This window comes from Cinclus cinclus, chromosome 9 (genome assembly GCF_963662255.1).
Source record: "Cinclus cinclus chromosome 9, bCinCin1.1, whole genome shotgun sequence".
NCBI lineage: Eukaryota > Metazoa > Chordata > Aves > Passeriformes > Cinclidae > Cinclus > Cinclus cinclus.
The window spans coordinates 2362333-2378542 of record NC_085054.1 but is presented as its reverse complement, the minus strand read 5'-3'; the positions used below and the strand labels follow the sequence as shown (position 1 = coordinate 2378542).

At 37.9% G+C, this 16210-nt stretch overlaps 1 protein-coding gene across 3 annotated transcripts in view; it reads left to right on the top strand.

The window, feature by feature from the left end:
* LOC134047070 (hyccin 2) overlaps positions 1-16210 on the top strand; it is a 68539-nt gene that overhangs the window by 25531 nt on the left and 26798 nt on the right. For 2 of the 3 annotated variants that reach the window (XM_062497983.1, XM_062497985.1), the window contains 7 exons: positions 1605-1784; positions 3676-3756; positions 4395-4510; positions 5264-5359; positions 6225-6341; positions 7004-7091; positions 10910-11069. In XM_062497983.1, coding sequence (XP_062353967.1) covers positions 1605-1784; positions 3676-3756; positions 4395-4510; positions 5264-5359; positions 6225-6341; positions 7004-7091; positions 10910-11069 — 838 coding nt within the window. Of the gene's footprint in view, positions 1-1604; positions 1785-3675; positions 3757-4394; positions 4511-5263; positions 5360-6224; positions 6342-7003; positions 7092-10909; positions 11070-12249; positions 12418-16210 lie in introns of all 3 variants that reach the window. The other variant, XM_062497984.1, reaches the window with a different exon arrangement.

The following is a 16210-nucleotide window of genomic DNA, read 5'->3' as shown; positions in this document are numbered from 1 at the left end:
TTACACCAGAGCCTTGTTCAGGAAGAGATTTCTCTGACAGCTGAGTTTTATTTTATGTAAATGTCATGCTATGGCTTACATAAGCAGTGATTAAATATGGTGTGCTACATTGACCAGAATATTGCGTGTTGAAAAGAAACTGTTTTCTGGGTGATGCTCTCTTAATAGATAATTGTCAAATTTATGTTTTATGTTTGTGATATCCCAGTGTAAAATAACGAAGAGTAAATATAGGTATGTGAAATTGTACGTTCATAGAGCATTATGGCATTGCACATTTGTCAGACATTCAAATTCATTTGCAGAAATGTTGGTCCCTCTGCTGTTAGCAAGGGACTCCTAAGTTTTTTAATAGGATGGATGGTTCACAGTAAACCACAGAAATATATCTTCGTGCAGCATAGCAAAAGTGACCCTCAATCCTACAGGAAATTTGTGGTACTATGATTATGATGAATAGACAAGCTAATGAAAAAATAATGCATCAAAGTCCATGAAATATGCTGCTAATGTTCTGCAAGTCCTAAGGTGCATATGCCTGGGAGTGAGGAGGGGTCATGTATGCCTTATCTAGTCTGTATGTCTATAAGTATAAGAGAGTTGCATGAAGCATGTAGTGTTAGAAAACTTGAGATTCTGGCCTCCGTTTTCTGACTCTGTAGCTCTTCTGTACCAATATGGATGCTTTAGGTTACATGTATGCCTCTGTCTTTTTGGACAGTGAATCCCATAAATATTTACCTCATTTCAGATCATCCAATTTGATAAGGTACAATATTAGATAGTGATCACAAAATGAACAAAAATTTGTCTTGGAAATTCCAATTTTCTTTTCAATTTTTCCCCCCCCTCAAGTTTTGATTTGGTAATAAAAACTTGATTAATCATGGGAAAGAATAAGACTGTTTAGTATGGCTCTTTCTGCTCTTTTTTCCTGTTCCCTAACAGTTGCATGGATGCATCTTAGGTATTGGTTTAGCATTGCAGGCTCTTAAAATGGCAGGTTTACCACATGCTTTTATCATCCTGACTTGATTGGGGCCTTTTTTTTCATTCTTGTACTGAAACCTGAAGTGCAACTCAAAATGAAAAGATCAGTTTGCATTGTAATGAGCACGCTCAGTTATTGGTTTTGAGACTCAAAATGTGTAGGTAAAGAATTAATTCATATTTCTGTCAATGGACTTGTCACTAGCAGCTGGTCTTTAACCTTTGTACTTCTCCAGACCTCACAACTACACTAAAGTTTTACCGTGCACATAGTTCAAACCATGTGTCTGACACACGCCTTAAATTAGTACCTGTACAGAAAATAAATCTTGTACTGACAGCCCTAGTGAAGAATCTTCTCAAAGCACACATGGTGGTGGCTGTAGTGGCCACAAGTCCAAATACTGCATACAGTGCCCCTCAGATCTGTCCCTATGGGTCTGCTTAAACAGAATGCAGGTACTGGTGTGATTCCTTCACTCACTTTGCCATCAGGGAATGCAATTTTTATTGCCTGAGCTGGCTATATGATACAGCCCCTAGATTTGTTGTTTTACCCTCCCTTATTAGAGATGCCTACAAGGAAGTGATTAGCTTTTTCTGCCTTTCCACAGCTCCTGGAGCCTGTTTGCCACCAGCTCTTTGAACTTTATCGGAGTTCTGAAGTTCGGCTCAAGAGATTCACGCTGCAGTTTTTGCCAGAGTTGATCTGGGTTTATCTGCGTCTCACTGCCAGCAGGGATAGGCAGAGCAATGGTTGCATTGAAGCATTGCTGCTTGGCATTTACAACCTGGTGAGTGAGATGAGTGGGAATGGCTGAGGAAAGCTTTGATCTGAAGTTTTGCATCACTGGCCGCTAGGAATAAATTATTGGAACGTGTTTGAAATACATTTAAAGGAAGGCGTGTATAATATAGAAAAAAATGTAATGAAGGTTTAGTAAAGATGTGTTCGCAAAAAGAAAAATTTTTTGGTGGCTTATCATTATCTTTTTTGGAAAAAACATTTTCCCTGAAAAGGATCATCTCATGGGATTTCTCAAACTTTTATGTACTTCTGTTTGTAAGGAAATCAGAGAGCCCTCCTTAATGTTGCAAACTATGACTTCTTATTGATTGTCAGGCTCATGTGCTTAGTCAGCCTTGATGTGTCACTTCTCCTGCCCTTCCATGTACTCTGAACGTGTCTTTTTGAAGGGTAGTTTGAAGGTGAAGCCACTCTGCATGTGAGCACTCAGATACGTGCATGTGTACATTTGAGTTGGGCAATTGTCTTGAGGGGAACTGTGGTTTTAAGAATAAGTAAAAGTAACTGGAAGTTACTAGATTTGGCTGTTGGATGTAAAAGCAGTTTTTTACATCCTTACCCTAGCCTGGAGATACTTACATTTGTATTGTTAGGAGGCTGTTTGATAAATTCAGCAATACTGCCACAAGAGACGTTCTCTAGTGGGAATTTCCATGCTATAGGACCTTAAAACACTCTACTGAAATATCACCCTTCCCTCTAATGTCATTGTACACCCCTCCTTTAAACTGTGGCTTGTATTTCTGAATGTAAGACACAGAATAGCTGAACTGTGATTCTTAAAAATAAAATGTATTCTAGTTATGTGTCTGTAGATCAGCTCTGACAGCTGGAAGATCTAGTTATTTTAAATTTATTCTGATAGAAAAAAACCCCTGGAAACTAACTGCTTGGAAACTGATTTTTTATACCGTTTATTGGATTGAAGTAACACATTTATCATTTCTCCCTTTTTTTCATTAATGTTCTGCAGTTCATTTGAAAGTCATGCTGGTGATTTGTATTTTTTAAGGACAGTAATTTCTCTATTCTCTCCATATTAGAAAAGAAAGAGACCTCAAGATGAACAGTGGCTTCCACTATTTTTTATCTTTAATGAAGCTGATATTTTTCTGCACGTATACTGAGAGCAAAGTTATTTTCTGAATACTTAGAAAGTGAAACGGGATAAATTAATCCTTTGTTCTGACAAATTCTGTCAGCCATGCTCCTGTTATAATCCTTGAAGCCTACTACAAGTACTGAGCTAACCTGGGCTAAACTTTTGCATAAACTGTAATGACTGGAGCTTATTGTTTGAAAATTTGCTGTACAAAGTGCAAAGGCAGGATTTTAGACTCCTTTTTGGTGTAGTCTTATGTAATTGCTCCTAGTATATTTTCTTTAAAAACTGCAGGGTTTGTATGCAGGGTTATGTAGTAGCCTAGCAACTACAAAATCAGACCAGTTTGAAAGCCTTTGAAGAAAACACTGTGTGTGTTTCCTCCTGAGGAAATTTTGCAGTCCCCTTGATTTCACCTTTTGTCTGTTGTGCATTTATTATGAAATACTGCCCATTGTCAGCAAGTGACTCATCAGCCCTTCTGTGTCAGTATCTTAAGTCTCACTGATTAAGGAGCCAGTGCTGGGGGATTTTTTTAAATATTGCACTCTAGTTCTGCAGAGAGAGCAGTTTGTGATAGAGGTCTTTTCCCACTTATTAAATATGTATGTTGATATTGTTGATATTCTGCAAATGCACAAAGTCCTTGGGGTGTTAATAGTCTTACCAGATCAGGACATCTAACTTACTTGTTAAATTTCTTTTAAGAGCTCCAAGTTATTCCAGCTCCTATCTCCTTACTTCTGTTTGAGTTCTGGTTTTGTTTTCAATGCAGGAAATTGCTGACAAAGATGGAAACAACAAAGTTTTGTCTTTCACCATCCCTTCGTTATCTAAACCCTCAATATATCATGAGGTAAGAGAGCTGCTGTGGTAAATTAAAATTGGATGTATTAGAGGAGTGGAAACTGGATCCATTTGATGCCACAGGCCATTTTAGATGCATCTTGTTGCAGTAAGTTGTCAATGTCTGTAGCTTGCAGTTAGTGTAATAGAATGCAATAGAATTTGTAGAAGAACAGGAATATAAACGTTAAAAAATCTTTGCTGACTGCCCATTTTTAATAGAGATCAGTTATGTTGTAGTTGCAGCTGTGGTTTTTTGCCTTGTAAATGCTAGCATAAAAGTAGTCTTCCTTCTAACTCTTCCTTAGTTCAGTTAGAACTTGTAATTGTGTTTTTCTTTCACTACTGTTTCTGGACAAAAGGTCTGTGTGATTAGGACAAACTTGCTGTACATGGATATATAAGAATCAAAGTTGAACATTTCTCTCACTGGCTGTATTACTTTTAAGTGTGTACCCTTTATAACAGTGAAACTAGGTAATGTTTTTAGATTTACTGTATTCTAGAGTAATCTCCATTTTTACAGGTCACAAGATAAGTGTGTCTTTTGCCTTAGATAATTGGGAGTTTCAATGCTTTTGGGGAGTTTTTACTGACAACTCAACTTCTCCCCCCTCCTTCCTTCCTTCTCCCACTACCTACTTCTAGCCCTCTACCATTGGATCCATGGCTTTAACTGAAGGAGCATTAAGTCAGCATGATCTTATCAGAGTAGTTTACAGTGATCTTCATCCTCAAAGAGAAACCTTCACGGCACAGAACCGGTAGGTGGATGTACTCTTAATAGTCAAGGTGCTTCACTAGGCAGACAAAACAAAAGAAAAGTATTTTGTGATCAGTCCTTTCTCAGCATTCAGTGCTTGGAAGTAAATCTAGAGAACAGCCTTAGTAATCTTGAGGTATAATTTTCTTTTTCTTTGTTCCATCCTAGTATGTTCTTCTGCTAGTTAATTTTGAAGAATAATTTCTGTGTCATTTCTGTGTCTGCAAAGAATATCTTGGGTTTTATAGTTGTCTATTCAGTTTTTCCTGAAGTGTAACAAAATTCAGCTTTGGATCAGGGCTATGATCCTTTTTCTACTGGAAAAAGGGAATGGAGCTGAATGGATAGACAGAAACAGGAGTCAGAGAAATTGCCTTGCTGTTTAATGACTGCCAGCCTTACCTGTGTCTAAAGATGGTACTGGGAAAGCTGATAAAATAATTTTGAATGCATTGCAGACATTTCCACTTCTATAACTGTCCAAATATTATGCCATGTCTTGTTTCCTTCATAGTTCCTGCATATGCTAGTGGCTTTTAGGATTTTCAGAATAATAAATTTAAGTGTTTGTAGTGAGCCTTTGATAGCCTGTTTCAAGTTAGTGAATTATACTGAAAGAGGATTAAAGGATTTGTGTGTTTACTTCTGACACGTCTTCCTGTGGGATGCTTTTTGAGACTAAATTATAGATTTCTTGTATTGAATTTCAGTGAAATATTAAGAATACAAACAATGCAAGATTTTCCCTTTTCAGGTTTGAAGTGCTGAGCTTTCTTATGCTGTGCTACAATTCAGCTATTGTCTACATGCCTGCTTCTTCTTACCAGTCACTTTGTACAATGGGTTCCAGGTGAGACACTTGCCTTTGAAGTGGTCTTCAGGGTCATCTAGACTTTTAAATATCCATCCAGTAAAGAAAAGTGCTTTCTGATGGGTATGGATTGGTTTTTGGTATGCTTCTGTAGTTTTCACTTGAGTTGTGTCTATGTTAAATTTGCCAAATATGTTTCATTTTCCTGCATCTGAAAATTAGATCTGTTCTTTGAGTAGAGAAGCAAGACAACATTTTATATGCGAGGGATTTCTGTTGTTTTGGAGGCAGTGCCACAGTTGCTATGTATCAGTGGCCATGTGCTGCTTCCATGATGAAGACTCAGATAGTAAACTGATACAATAATAAGGATATAATAAATTATCCTGGTTTTAATGTAGGCTGTATATGGGAAGGCAGGCCCCTTTTTCAAGGGTCAGAAATAATTCTTACAAGGTAGCTGAGAGCAATTCTCAACACTCTAGTATGTGTGTTACCTGACTTTATGTATAAGGTGCTATCATCATACATTAGATGGAAGATTACATGCTTCTGTACCACTGAAATATTTTCTTTAAAGAAAATGGGTTTCAGTTACTGAATTTTAGGGAGGGCCTCCTGGCTGGTAGCAAAGAGCATCTTGCCACCCTTGTTCTTTGGAAGCTGGTTATGATTTGAGAACAGGTGGAGTTGTTCATGGGAGTAACACTGCACTATCAGTGAGCTGCATATCAAGGCACTGCAACAAAACTGCTCTAATGATGAGGAATGCAACATAAGAATGTTCTATGCTATGTATTTATATTTTAAAAAATAAATTTGAAAATAACTAAAATCTCTGTGATATAAAGACACTTCTAGTCTTTGTGGAGTTAAGACTTTCCTGTAATGGTGTTGTTTTTAGGCTGTGTGTGAGTGGATTTCCACGGCAGCATGAGAAACGCTGGAAAGAACACTGTGGTAGAGTGGTGCTAGACCCTGACTTCATGGTGCAGCTGCTCACAGGTGTCTATTATGCCATGTAAGTGGACAGGGTTTTCTTACTTGAAGAGAAAGGTCTGCTTTTACATGAATTAAAATATAAATGCCACTTGGTTTATAACTGATAAAATAGTTAGACTCGTAACACAAATTTGTACTCAATTAGTGTATTTCTCATTACTTGCTTATCAGCCAACAGATAATTTGAAAATGATTTTGTCAGCACTGAATTAGGTGATGAAGAGAGTTGGGCTTATGGTTTCAGCTTTTTCCACCTTGCCACTACCACAGATACCTTCTGTTCACAAGCATAATGAGCTTGGATGCCAGGATAAACTGGTGAAATGCAGACCTCTTAAATGTCAGTAGCATCTGAGGAAGCAAGTATACATTTCTGGTGCAAATTCAGTTCTGTTAAAATAGCATTAACATTTGCATGTTGACCCCATTTGTTTAAAGTTTGTCCTGATTATGGTACCAATTTTGTCTTGTTTGGAGGGAACATGGAACAGCTTTCCTGTTACACCAACAAGGTAATAAAATACACTGTAGTGTTAAAAGAAGTGAAAGTGCACTGGGGTGTACATACAGTTGACGAATTTTCTTCATCAGCTGAGAAGTGCAAAGCTGGATTTAGGCAGAAAAAGGGACAAGTTTGTTTTTGTAAGATGTGTAAGATAAATACCTGTCTTTACTTCTTAGATATAATGGTCAGTGGGAGCTTGGCCAGGAGGTATTGGAGGACATAATTTACAGAGCACAGCTTGAACTCTACTCACAGCCCCTGCTGGTAAGAAACAATCCATTGTAATTTATGGGTTTGGTTAAGAGGAGTATGCATGTGTTTCTGAAGTGAACTGGTAGTGAAAGTTTTTGTCCATTTACTGCAGTATCAGATGCAAGTGATTTGTTAATAGCTGGCATTTGCAACACAGCTATTTATACCATACTTTTTCTGCTGAGTATTAAGCCAGGGTGTTGGGATCTTCTGGGACTCATTGAGACTGAAAGCTAGGATTTTACTAATATATTACACTTGGCTCAAAATGTTTATGTTGATTTGACATAAGCTACTGATGAGTTGTTCAAAGAAGCTTAACTGAATAGTTGTATGTTATAGGGCATTGGTTCCAAAAAAGGTGTTTTCTTTGCTTCTACACCTTCATCAGGGTTGAGAATAAACTGTGGGTTTTAACTGATAATAAAGTAGAGAAAGCAACAGCAGGACACAGCTGAAAGTGAAGAGGAGCTCCAATCTGAGAGTCAATGCCAGATTTTGTTAGATAAAAGTCACACAGATCTTAATCTTTACCTTGTTTGGAGAACAGCAGTAAAATTGAGTAATTCTGATTGAGGCGGGCATTTTTTCAGTTTTCATTGTATTTGCTGTTCCAGTCATGAAAAGAGAGAAATGGGGAAAGTGGTGAAACTGGGCTGGATGCACATGGATGTGATTGGGAAGTATGAGAAGGTTGAAAGAAAGGAGAAATTTTTGTCAGACATAGGAATGAGAATCAAAAGAAGAGATAAAATCAAGGAGAATAAATTAGATTGCTGTTTCAGTTTCTGCATCAGAATTGTGACTTGAAGCTTTTAGTCCTCTGAACTAACAGCAGTAAAATGTCACTGCTTTTTACATAACTGACGAAGGAACAGATTGGCAAAAATCTTTTTGTGTGGCACTGAGATCACTCTTTTCTGAAGTAAATTGCATAAAATAATTCTCCAACTGTATTAATATTAGCTGTAAAATTTATCTACAGGCTTTCTGACTCTGCTGCATTTAAAATGCCTGCTAGCCATTGAATTATTATAATAGTTGGTTCCTTTTGGAAGTGACTCATCACTCTCATCAGATTGAAAGTTTCAAATTAAATATTGAACTTGCTGAATTGGGCCATCCTATCAAACTATTACATTTGAAAAGTGTGTGGGAGGATCTGGAACTTGATGATATGACAATTTTTAATATTCATTGTTTATTTTCAATCAGTTTGCCCTTAGAGATTACTTTTGGTTTTAAGAATCTTCTAAAATGTCTTTGGTTTTTTTTTCCAAAGCTCGTATTGATTCTCCATCCCATTGTTTGATGACATCATGACATCACAAATTTTTACCCTTCCTGGTTGTCAGGTTTTTCCTGCATATGCATGCAGGCCTATTGGGGGAGGGATTTTTTTTTTAATATTCTGATCCTTGCCTGCTTCCTGTCTTGTTTTACTGACAGTTTTTAGAAGTAGCCTGAAGAAATTGTCTGTTTTATTAAAAAAATTAACCTGCATGTCTTTGCCTTAATGCTATATATTCAAGCAATTTGACTTTTTCAAAGATTGGAGCGTTTTGCTCTCCTTGCATTTTTCAGGAGATGTGTATAATTTAGCAGCATTATAAAATTCTGTAATTTAAATCTAATGCTACTAGCACCAAATAAATATCATCTGGGATGCTTCACAGGTAAGTTCCTAAATTCAGCTTCTGCCTAGGATTTCTTAAGAGAAGCAAATTCTTTGAATTCCTTCAAACCCCCACATTAGGATTATTTTTAGATACCTGTATTCAAGTATCTATTTGTGTAATGGGAATACCATCAGTCATCATTACAATGACAAACATCATGATCCCTGTGTTTGTTTCTTGGAGAAACATTTTTGACCTTTTAGCAGATCCATGCTCTTATTTATATAGGGTTTTATTGCCTGTAGGAAAAAAAAACAAAACCCTAAGTTAAAAAAAAACCCAAATGGAAAAACAGCATCAGAAAGCTATGAAATATCTGTAATGTAGAAGTGGTCTTCTCTTACCCAGAGACTGCAGTGGAAAGGGCAGGAAGTAACACAAGGGAAAGGCCTTTTCAGGTTCAAGAAAAGTATTTCTGTTAACAAGCACTGGGTACTGGTCAGGAAACCCTGAGAGTTTCTACAGAGCCAAACTAATCACCAAGTGTCAGAATTAGTAGCACTTTGGACCTGGGGAGCAGACTGGTTCCAGTCAGTCTTTTCCTCTGAAAAAAAGAGTTCTGCATGTTTTCCAGACAGAAATCCCAGTCTTCAGAGTAGAGACACACAGGCTTTCCAGGTCCAGTGCACAGGAGCCATGGATCAGCAAGTGCCTGTTGTAACAGCAGATTTATCCAATGTATTTTATTGATGCACTTACTGCTCTTATTGAATGTTCTTTTCTCAGAGCTCCTTTCTGGTAGGCAAGAGTGGATGTCTGGCCTGAAACCAGCCTTCCTTTGTCACTGATAGTGCAGACTTGGCTTGCCAAGTCTGAATTGTGCTGTGTGTTTGTTTTCCTGCCTTTCAGAGCTGGATTAGACATCGTGAGCAAGTGTTTTTGCATCCTGAAAGATCGTGGTTTTGAGGGTGTTTTTGTCAGACAAGGACTGTGACTCATTCAGACTGGTTGTTTAGATGGTTTCAGAGATTTACTGTTGCATTGATTTTTATCTCCATATGGTTTTCCTCAGTCCCCAGAAGTACAGTTTGTGCTGCTAGAAAGGGCCAGCTGTTAAAAGGCTCAACAAGCAGAAATGCTGTCACGATTCTGGTCATGGTGGAGAAGTCTTTTGCTAAGAATTTTTAGATTTTTTTTTTTTTTTGTACACTGATAAGGGTATCTATCCAAAAGAGGTAGCAACTCCAGTGAGTAGAAGATTTTGGAAAATCAAGGTGTGTTCATTTCATGGGTTGTAGTTTTGGGGGTATTTTGAAGCTTTAAGTAGTACTTTGTGTGCATCAGCTTTGTTATTGTTGAATATTGCACATGCCATAGAGAACCAGTTTGCTTTTCTGGAGCTGGTACACAAGTTCACTTTTGTTGAACAATTTACTTGTAAAGTAAGAAGCATTACTTAAAGTTGATTTTGTCTTTTTTTAAGTAAACTTCTAATCCCAAAGGCATTTTATGGTAAACTTCAAGAAGCAATTAAAACATCAAAGCCAAAAGAAATCACTTGTTCTCCTCAAAGCTGAGAAACATTACTTCTGACTTTATAATAAGCTATTACATTAAAAAAAATAGGTTTAATAAAGATGAGTGTATTTTAGTAACTTGATGCTTATTGCTTAGCTTGCAAATATTTCTTTTTTCCTAAATAAATCTTGCAAGTACCTGCAATCTAATTCCCTTGGTTAGGTTCTGTTGGGGTTGTTTTTAGGGAGGGGTGGAGAGTGGTATGGGGAAAGATGTGGTGGAAATCAGCCCTGTCCCCTTGTGCACAAGGCCACTGGCTGTTTGCATTGGCTTGGGCTGTAACTTAGTTTTATTGATGTTCTTGTCATAAAACATAAATGGTATTTGCCTTGTCATATTGCAGTCTCTTTTGGATGGAGACCTTCCCGTACACGTTGTTAACGTCTGTCACTGCAGATGGCAAAGACAGAACAAAATAAATTACCTCAAAAAAAAGGAGAAAATTAACTCTGGTTTTGAGAATAGGTTTGTGATGGGCTTTTGAATCCTGGGCATGGGCTCGTCCATCCCAAGCGGAATCTGGCATAATTATCTGTTCTTGCTTGTTCTCCTTTCTGCATTCAGCAAGAGATCCAATATTGCCATTAGTGCAATCAAGGACAACAGTAGTACAGTATCTTACTTTTGTCTTAGGTTGCAAATGCCATGAAGAATTCACTGCCTTTTGATGCTCCTGATGCATCACAAGAAGGCCAGAAGGTACTGAAAGTAGAAGTTACTCCCACAGTTCCAAGAATTTCTCGGAGTGCTATTACAACAGCTTCTATCCGTCGTCATCGCTGGAGGAGAGAAGGTGAGCTTTTTCTGCCAGGAGCACATATTACAATGTACTGTAATCATCATCATCATCACTGTAATCTGGCTTCTGAGTTTAAATGTTTATAGAAAATTGAGGGGGGCTTTTTGTTTGTTTGTTTCTGAAAGTGTTACTCCATAATAGTATATAATACTATACATCTTCAAAGCACTGCATGAACAGAAATTTTTTGGGTGTTTGTTTTGGTTTTGATTTTGTGATAAACTGTGAGGTAGATGAGGAAATGGAGAAACTAGAAAACGTTTAATAAGACTTCTTTTTTCTCCATGTAACACAGTATTAAATTGTAGGGGTAAAGTGTGTCTTAGACCTAGAGTTCTTTGTTTAATCTGCACTGAAACTCAACTGCCTCCCATTGTAAATAGCTCGGGGAATGAATGCTAACATCTAGACCTTAATAGGATTCGAGCTGCCTAAAGCTACAGATGGCAGTGGGAGGGAGAAAAGCTAAACATCACACCTACCATCATATGACCCAGTTTATTGGGGGGCTGTTAAGTAGGTTTGGATAGTTTAGAATTATTCTTTCCTCAGTGAGTACTTGCATCTTATGGAAGCATGCTTGACTGTATGAAGAAATCTTTATCTTGATGTGATGACATCTTCAGTGTAGGTCTAGCAAAAAACTTGCTTTGAAATCACTTTGTCTGCTTTAAAAGCTTTGTTACTTCATTTATAAAACATTAGTTTTAAAAAGCTGCATAAGTCAGTGAAGGTAATAAGGAGAATAACATAAGAATCAACTGAGAGTAAAAAGTCTGAAAACAGGAATTACTTATTTTCCTGTGGTACATTTCTTTCCCCTTTTATTTATTATTGTTCTTCTTCTTGGTCACGTGCAAAAGGATTTGATGATCTCTGGTCTTCAGCTGAATCAGGATGTCCAGGACAACAAATAGCCGTCTCCTGTTTTCAGGACTCTGCATCGTGTTTGTCTTTGCTGTAGTTACATTCAGCCATTATATTCATTTGCTGGTCTCTGGTCTACAGTACAGCCCACCTGTCCCTTCCTATGGATGTTCTCACCACTTTAACTAAGCATGGGTAGTGTTTTGTGTTTGTCCCACGTCCGCCTAAACTTTCTATTTTCCCTGCCTGGGTTGGAATGCCAAGGAAGGAATAGAAAAGCACTAAAATGTTATATGTTGAATCCCAGATGGCTTTGACTTCTCAATCGAGGCTGACTCAAGCATTCCTGGCTCACCGATCCAACACGGCTGCACAGACCTAGGGATCAAACGTGAGCAAGAGGGGGAGGTGCTGATGCGCAGGACCCCTGAGCATGGCTTCCCGGAGCCCACCTTGGCAGCAGCCACAACAGAGGGTAGGACAGACATGAGGAGGCAGAAGTCAGTGAGGCAGTTGCTGGAGGAGGATCCTGGCTCCTTATCCCCAAGCAGAACTTCTTTCCATTCTAGTGTGTGTTTCCGCTATCCCAGGGTGTATTAGCTTTCTTTGCAATACACACATCCCCTATATACCTAACATCAGGTCAGAACTACCTTTTGTTATCACGTGGGCTGGCCTGCAGCTTGCATCTGTGTGGTGAAACACTGCTTGGCATGGCACAAAAAAAAAATAAAAATTAAAAACAGAAAACGGGGTAATATCCAAGAGCTTTGGGATTGCTTGGAATCTTTCTATTACTGAGCATGTTTAATCTGATATTAAGAAGAAAAGATATGCACCAGATGAACAGGAATCTAGCACTGAAAAGTAGACAGTGCAGAGTATAAATGGATTTGGCTCCATTTTAGAGCCAAAATAGTATCTTGTTAGTTTTTTAAATTTGCAAGAATGAAGTTTCCTGTTGCCATTAAAAGTCAAGCCTATCTAAAACAGGTATACAGTTACTGATGTTTTATTTGTCAGTCATTCTTTAATGGAAAATTCATATATGTACAACTCATTTAGAGCTGGCTGCTCTACAAGCACCAAAAAAGTGCTTGTATTTTCGGGAAGAGATGAGGTTGTCATGTTTCTGAAAACTGCAGAAACAATTACTGCTTTCTTTCTCAGTTGTGCTGTCCACACAAAGGCTGTAGGGCTTCAGAGGTCTGCTTGGCAGCCAAAAATAGCAGATAGAGTAGGTGGTAGAATTTAATTTTACTTAAGTTCATCTGCTTTTGGGTAAGATGATTTCCTCAATGAAAGACACAGTTTCAGGTACTGAACTTGAATAATGATTTCTCCTCAGAGATGAGAATTAATTTCTTACATATTTAGCTCAACATATTTTCAAGTAATTTCCTATCTTAAGCCTTCTTCTCTATATGAGCATTCCTTTGGTGTTTCCAGCCTCTATAAGGACATTAGTTGATCATAAATGAGATTTATTTGCACATTCAGATGTGAGCTACATTTGTTCTTCAGATTTGCTCTTCAGGAAGCAATAATCTGGAGAATTTGGAGACTTAAATGTAGTGTTATCACAGAAGCATTGCACTTAAAAGTTGCTATCAAACAGTAAGATCTCATGCTTTTGTTAGAAGAGAGTGGCATAAAAATATTTAGTGCAGGTTTCTAATCTACTTGGTGCGTAATGAATTTGAGCATGCTCAGTAAATGATCCTGTCTTCTCTTAAATTCACTTTTCACTTGGTCTTACTTCGTTTTATAACTCTTTGCATGTGCATGACCTGAAGGATATAGAGAAGTCCTGAGCTGCAGAGAACCTTCTGGGACAGACAGGAATTAGGAAGAGAAGTTGAAAAAGATGATGCATTTTAGTCTTGTTTGAAGCCATGGATATAATTTGGCATATTCTTGGATAAGGCATCCTTCCACATTCTCTACCTCAATACAAATGGATTGAATACCATTTACTTCTGTAACATTAGCAATGTACAATTGCATTCTTGATCAAACTGAGTTTTCCAGCTGATAGCATCTGGGAGAAAGCCAAGGAAAGGAGTTTGGCTTGATCATCAACATAAAATTGCAGGTGTATATCCAGGGGTCTGTTCATTTTCTGACTCTGATTTCACAGAAGGCTTCAGCCAGAAAAGTCCCTCTCTTAAATGCTAGTTAGATGTCAAACAGCACAAGGAGAGACTGATCACTTCTGGTGATTTTCAGTCTTCAGGTACAGGAAGGACAAACATGCTAAAAGTAAATTTTAAAAGGTGTATAAAACCCCTTCTTCAGATCAGTGTTTTGACCCCTTAAGTAGAGAAAGACAAGACTTCAAGAATGACTCAGTAATGCAGTACAAGGTATTCTGCTTCTGGGTGGTTGCAGCTGTGGTTTTGTGCACTATTTTGGGTCAGTGAAAAGCACTGAGTCTGTATCTAAAGTACTAGTTGTGTATATGCACAAATAGCAAATTATTTGAGGACAGATGTATTCTGATAAGGAACAGTGAGAGTCCTGAATACACACTGTAGTGCAATGGATATGATTTCTGTTGGGTTGCACTTTCTCCCTTTTGGCTTTAAAATAAAGAGTATTTGGAAGGGAGTAGATTTTTAGTTTTTGTTTCTTTTTAAAATTGTATTATTGGTCTATTGGAATATAAACAAAACCAAAAACAAGCAAACAAACAAAAGAGGGGAGAGAAAACTGTTGTCACATCATCCTGTTTTCCTTCCCAGACTATGTAAGAACTCAAGACTTTTTTTTATTATTTCTGAGGGTAGTTTTTAGAGGAAAAATAAGATGTATTAGGAAAAGAACATGTTTGCTGAATTACTTTAATCCCATTGGGGACTTCTGTAGGTATGTGGGTCTTACTGGACAGAAACTCTCTTGCATGTTATCTTCTCTATCTTCTTCATTTTTGAGCACTGCTGAGCAGCTTGGGCCTCTGTATAGTTGCAGCATCCAGAAGCTTGCAACAACCCCTCTCAATCTTATCTTAAAATCCTGTGCATAAAATGCCCCTTTTTCAGTACAACTACTCTGCTTCACTGTCCCTGAGTAGTATATCTGCTTTAGCATCCTGTTACTCAGCGAAGTTTTAACATAAACTTTTAAAACTACTGATGTTCTTGTAATAATAAAAACCTCAGCAGTGTTGTCTGGAGATGCCTTCTTACAAGTTCCACATCTTTCTATGGAATATGAAGGGCTTGAGAGGGGGCTTCAGCTGCTTCTCTTGCTGCTTGCAACCGAACATGCTTTCATCCAGCTTTGCATGGTTATATAAAGAAACCTAAATGTTGGTAAATGAAAAAGTGGTCTTGCTTTTGGTATGTTCCAGTCATGTCTGATTTTTACCATTACCTTTGATTGTGTGTGGGAAGGCTGGAGGGAGGAATGATGATGTGGATTGTGGATAAAATATGTCACTGTCTAGTGTAACAAAACACAAGTGTGTGTCAAGGAGAAGAGGAAGGTCGAGTTTGACCAAACAGGGTGATCAGGAAGTGGGAAAAGTACGTGCATTTTAAATATGGTTATGGGAAGTTAAAGCAAGTAATGCATTCTTCATTTTAATAATTGCTTTGGGGACCTAAGGAGCTTCTAAGGCAAAAGGCTTAACCAAGGAAGGAAGACTGCAGTAACATGAACTATATTATTTTTCTGCTTCTGGGAGGCTAATGAGTCAAATAGAACAATCGAAAACTACAGAATCATCTCTCATTGCATTGTTTTGAGGGAGGCCGAGATTGGTCTGGTTTTGAGATGTCTAAATATCTTTTGTAAGCTGTTACACAGTAATGGTAATTCCAAGGCAAAGTTTCCTGAAGAGAAGAAGTAAATGTAGAGCAGAGTAATGAAACCTCCCTATAAAGTTTTGGTTTTACATGACACCTCAGAAATGTGAAATTGGATCAGGCTGTATTCCTGGTACACAGAGGTGGCAACACCACCAAAAGCTTTCTGTCTGTCTGTTTGCCACGATGTAAAATGTTCTTTGGCTAACACTCAGCATGAGAGGATGAGCTTCCACTCAAATGTTAGACTCTCTCAGATACTTGCCAGCGTGTTTCTCATTCCGCAAAAAAGATTTAAACATATTTGCTTGGTGGCAGGCTGGGTTGAACAGTCTTAACAGTAGACCACCACAGCAGCTTTAGCTGGACTGGATCCGTATTTCTTCCAAATAATCAGACTCTATAGCTTTTACAAAGAAAAGCAAAATTCTGATAGCCTGAGTTTCTCCTTTTTTGCTA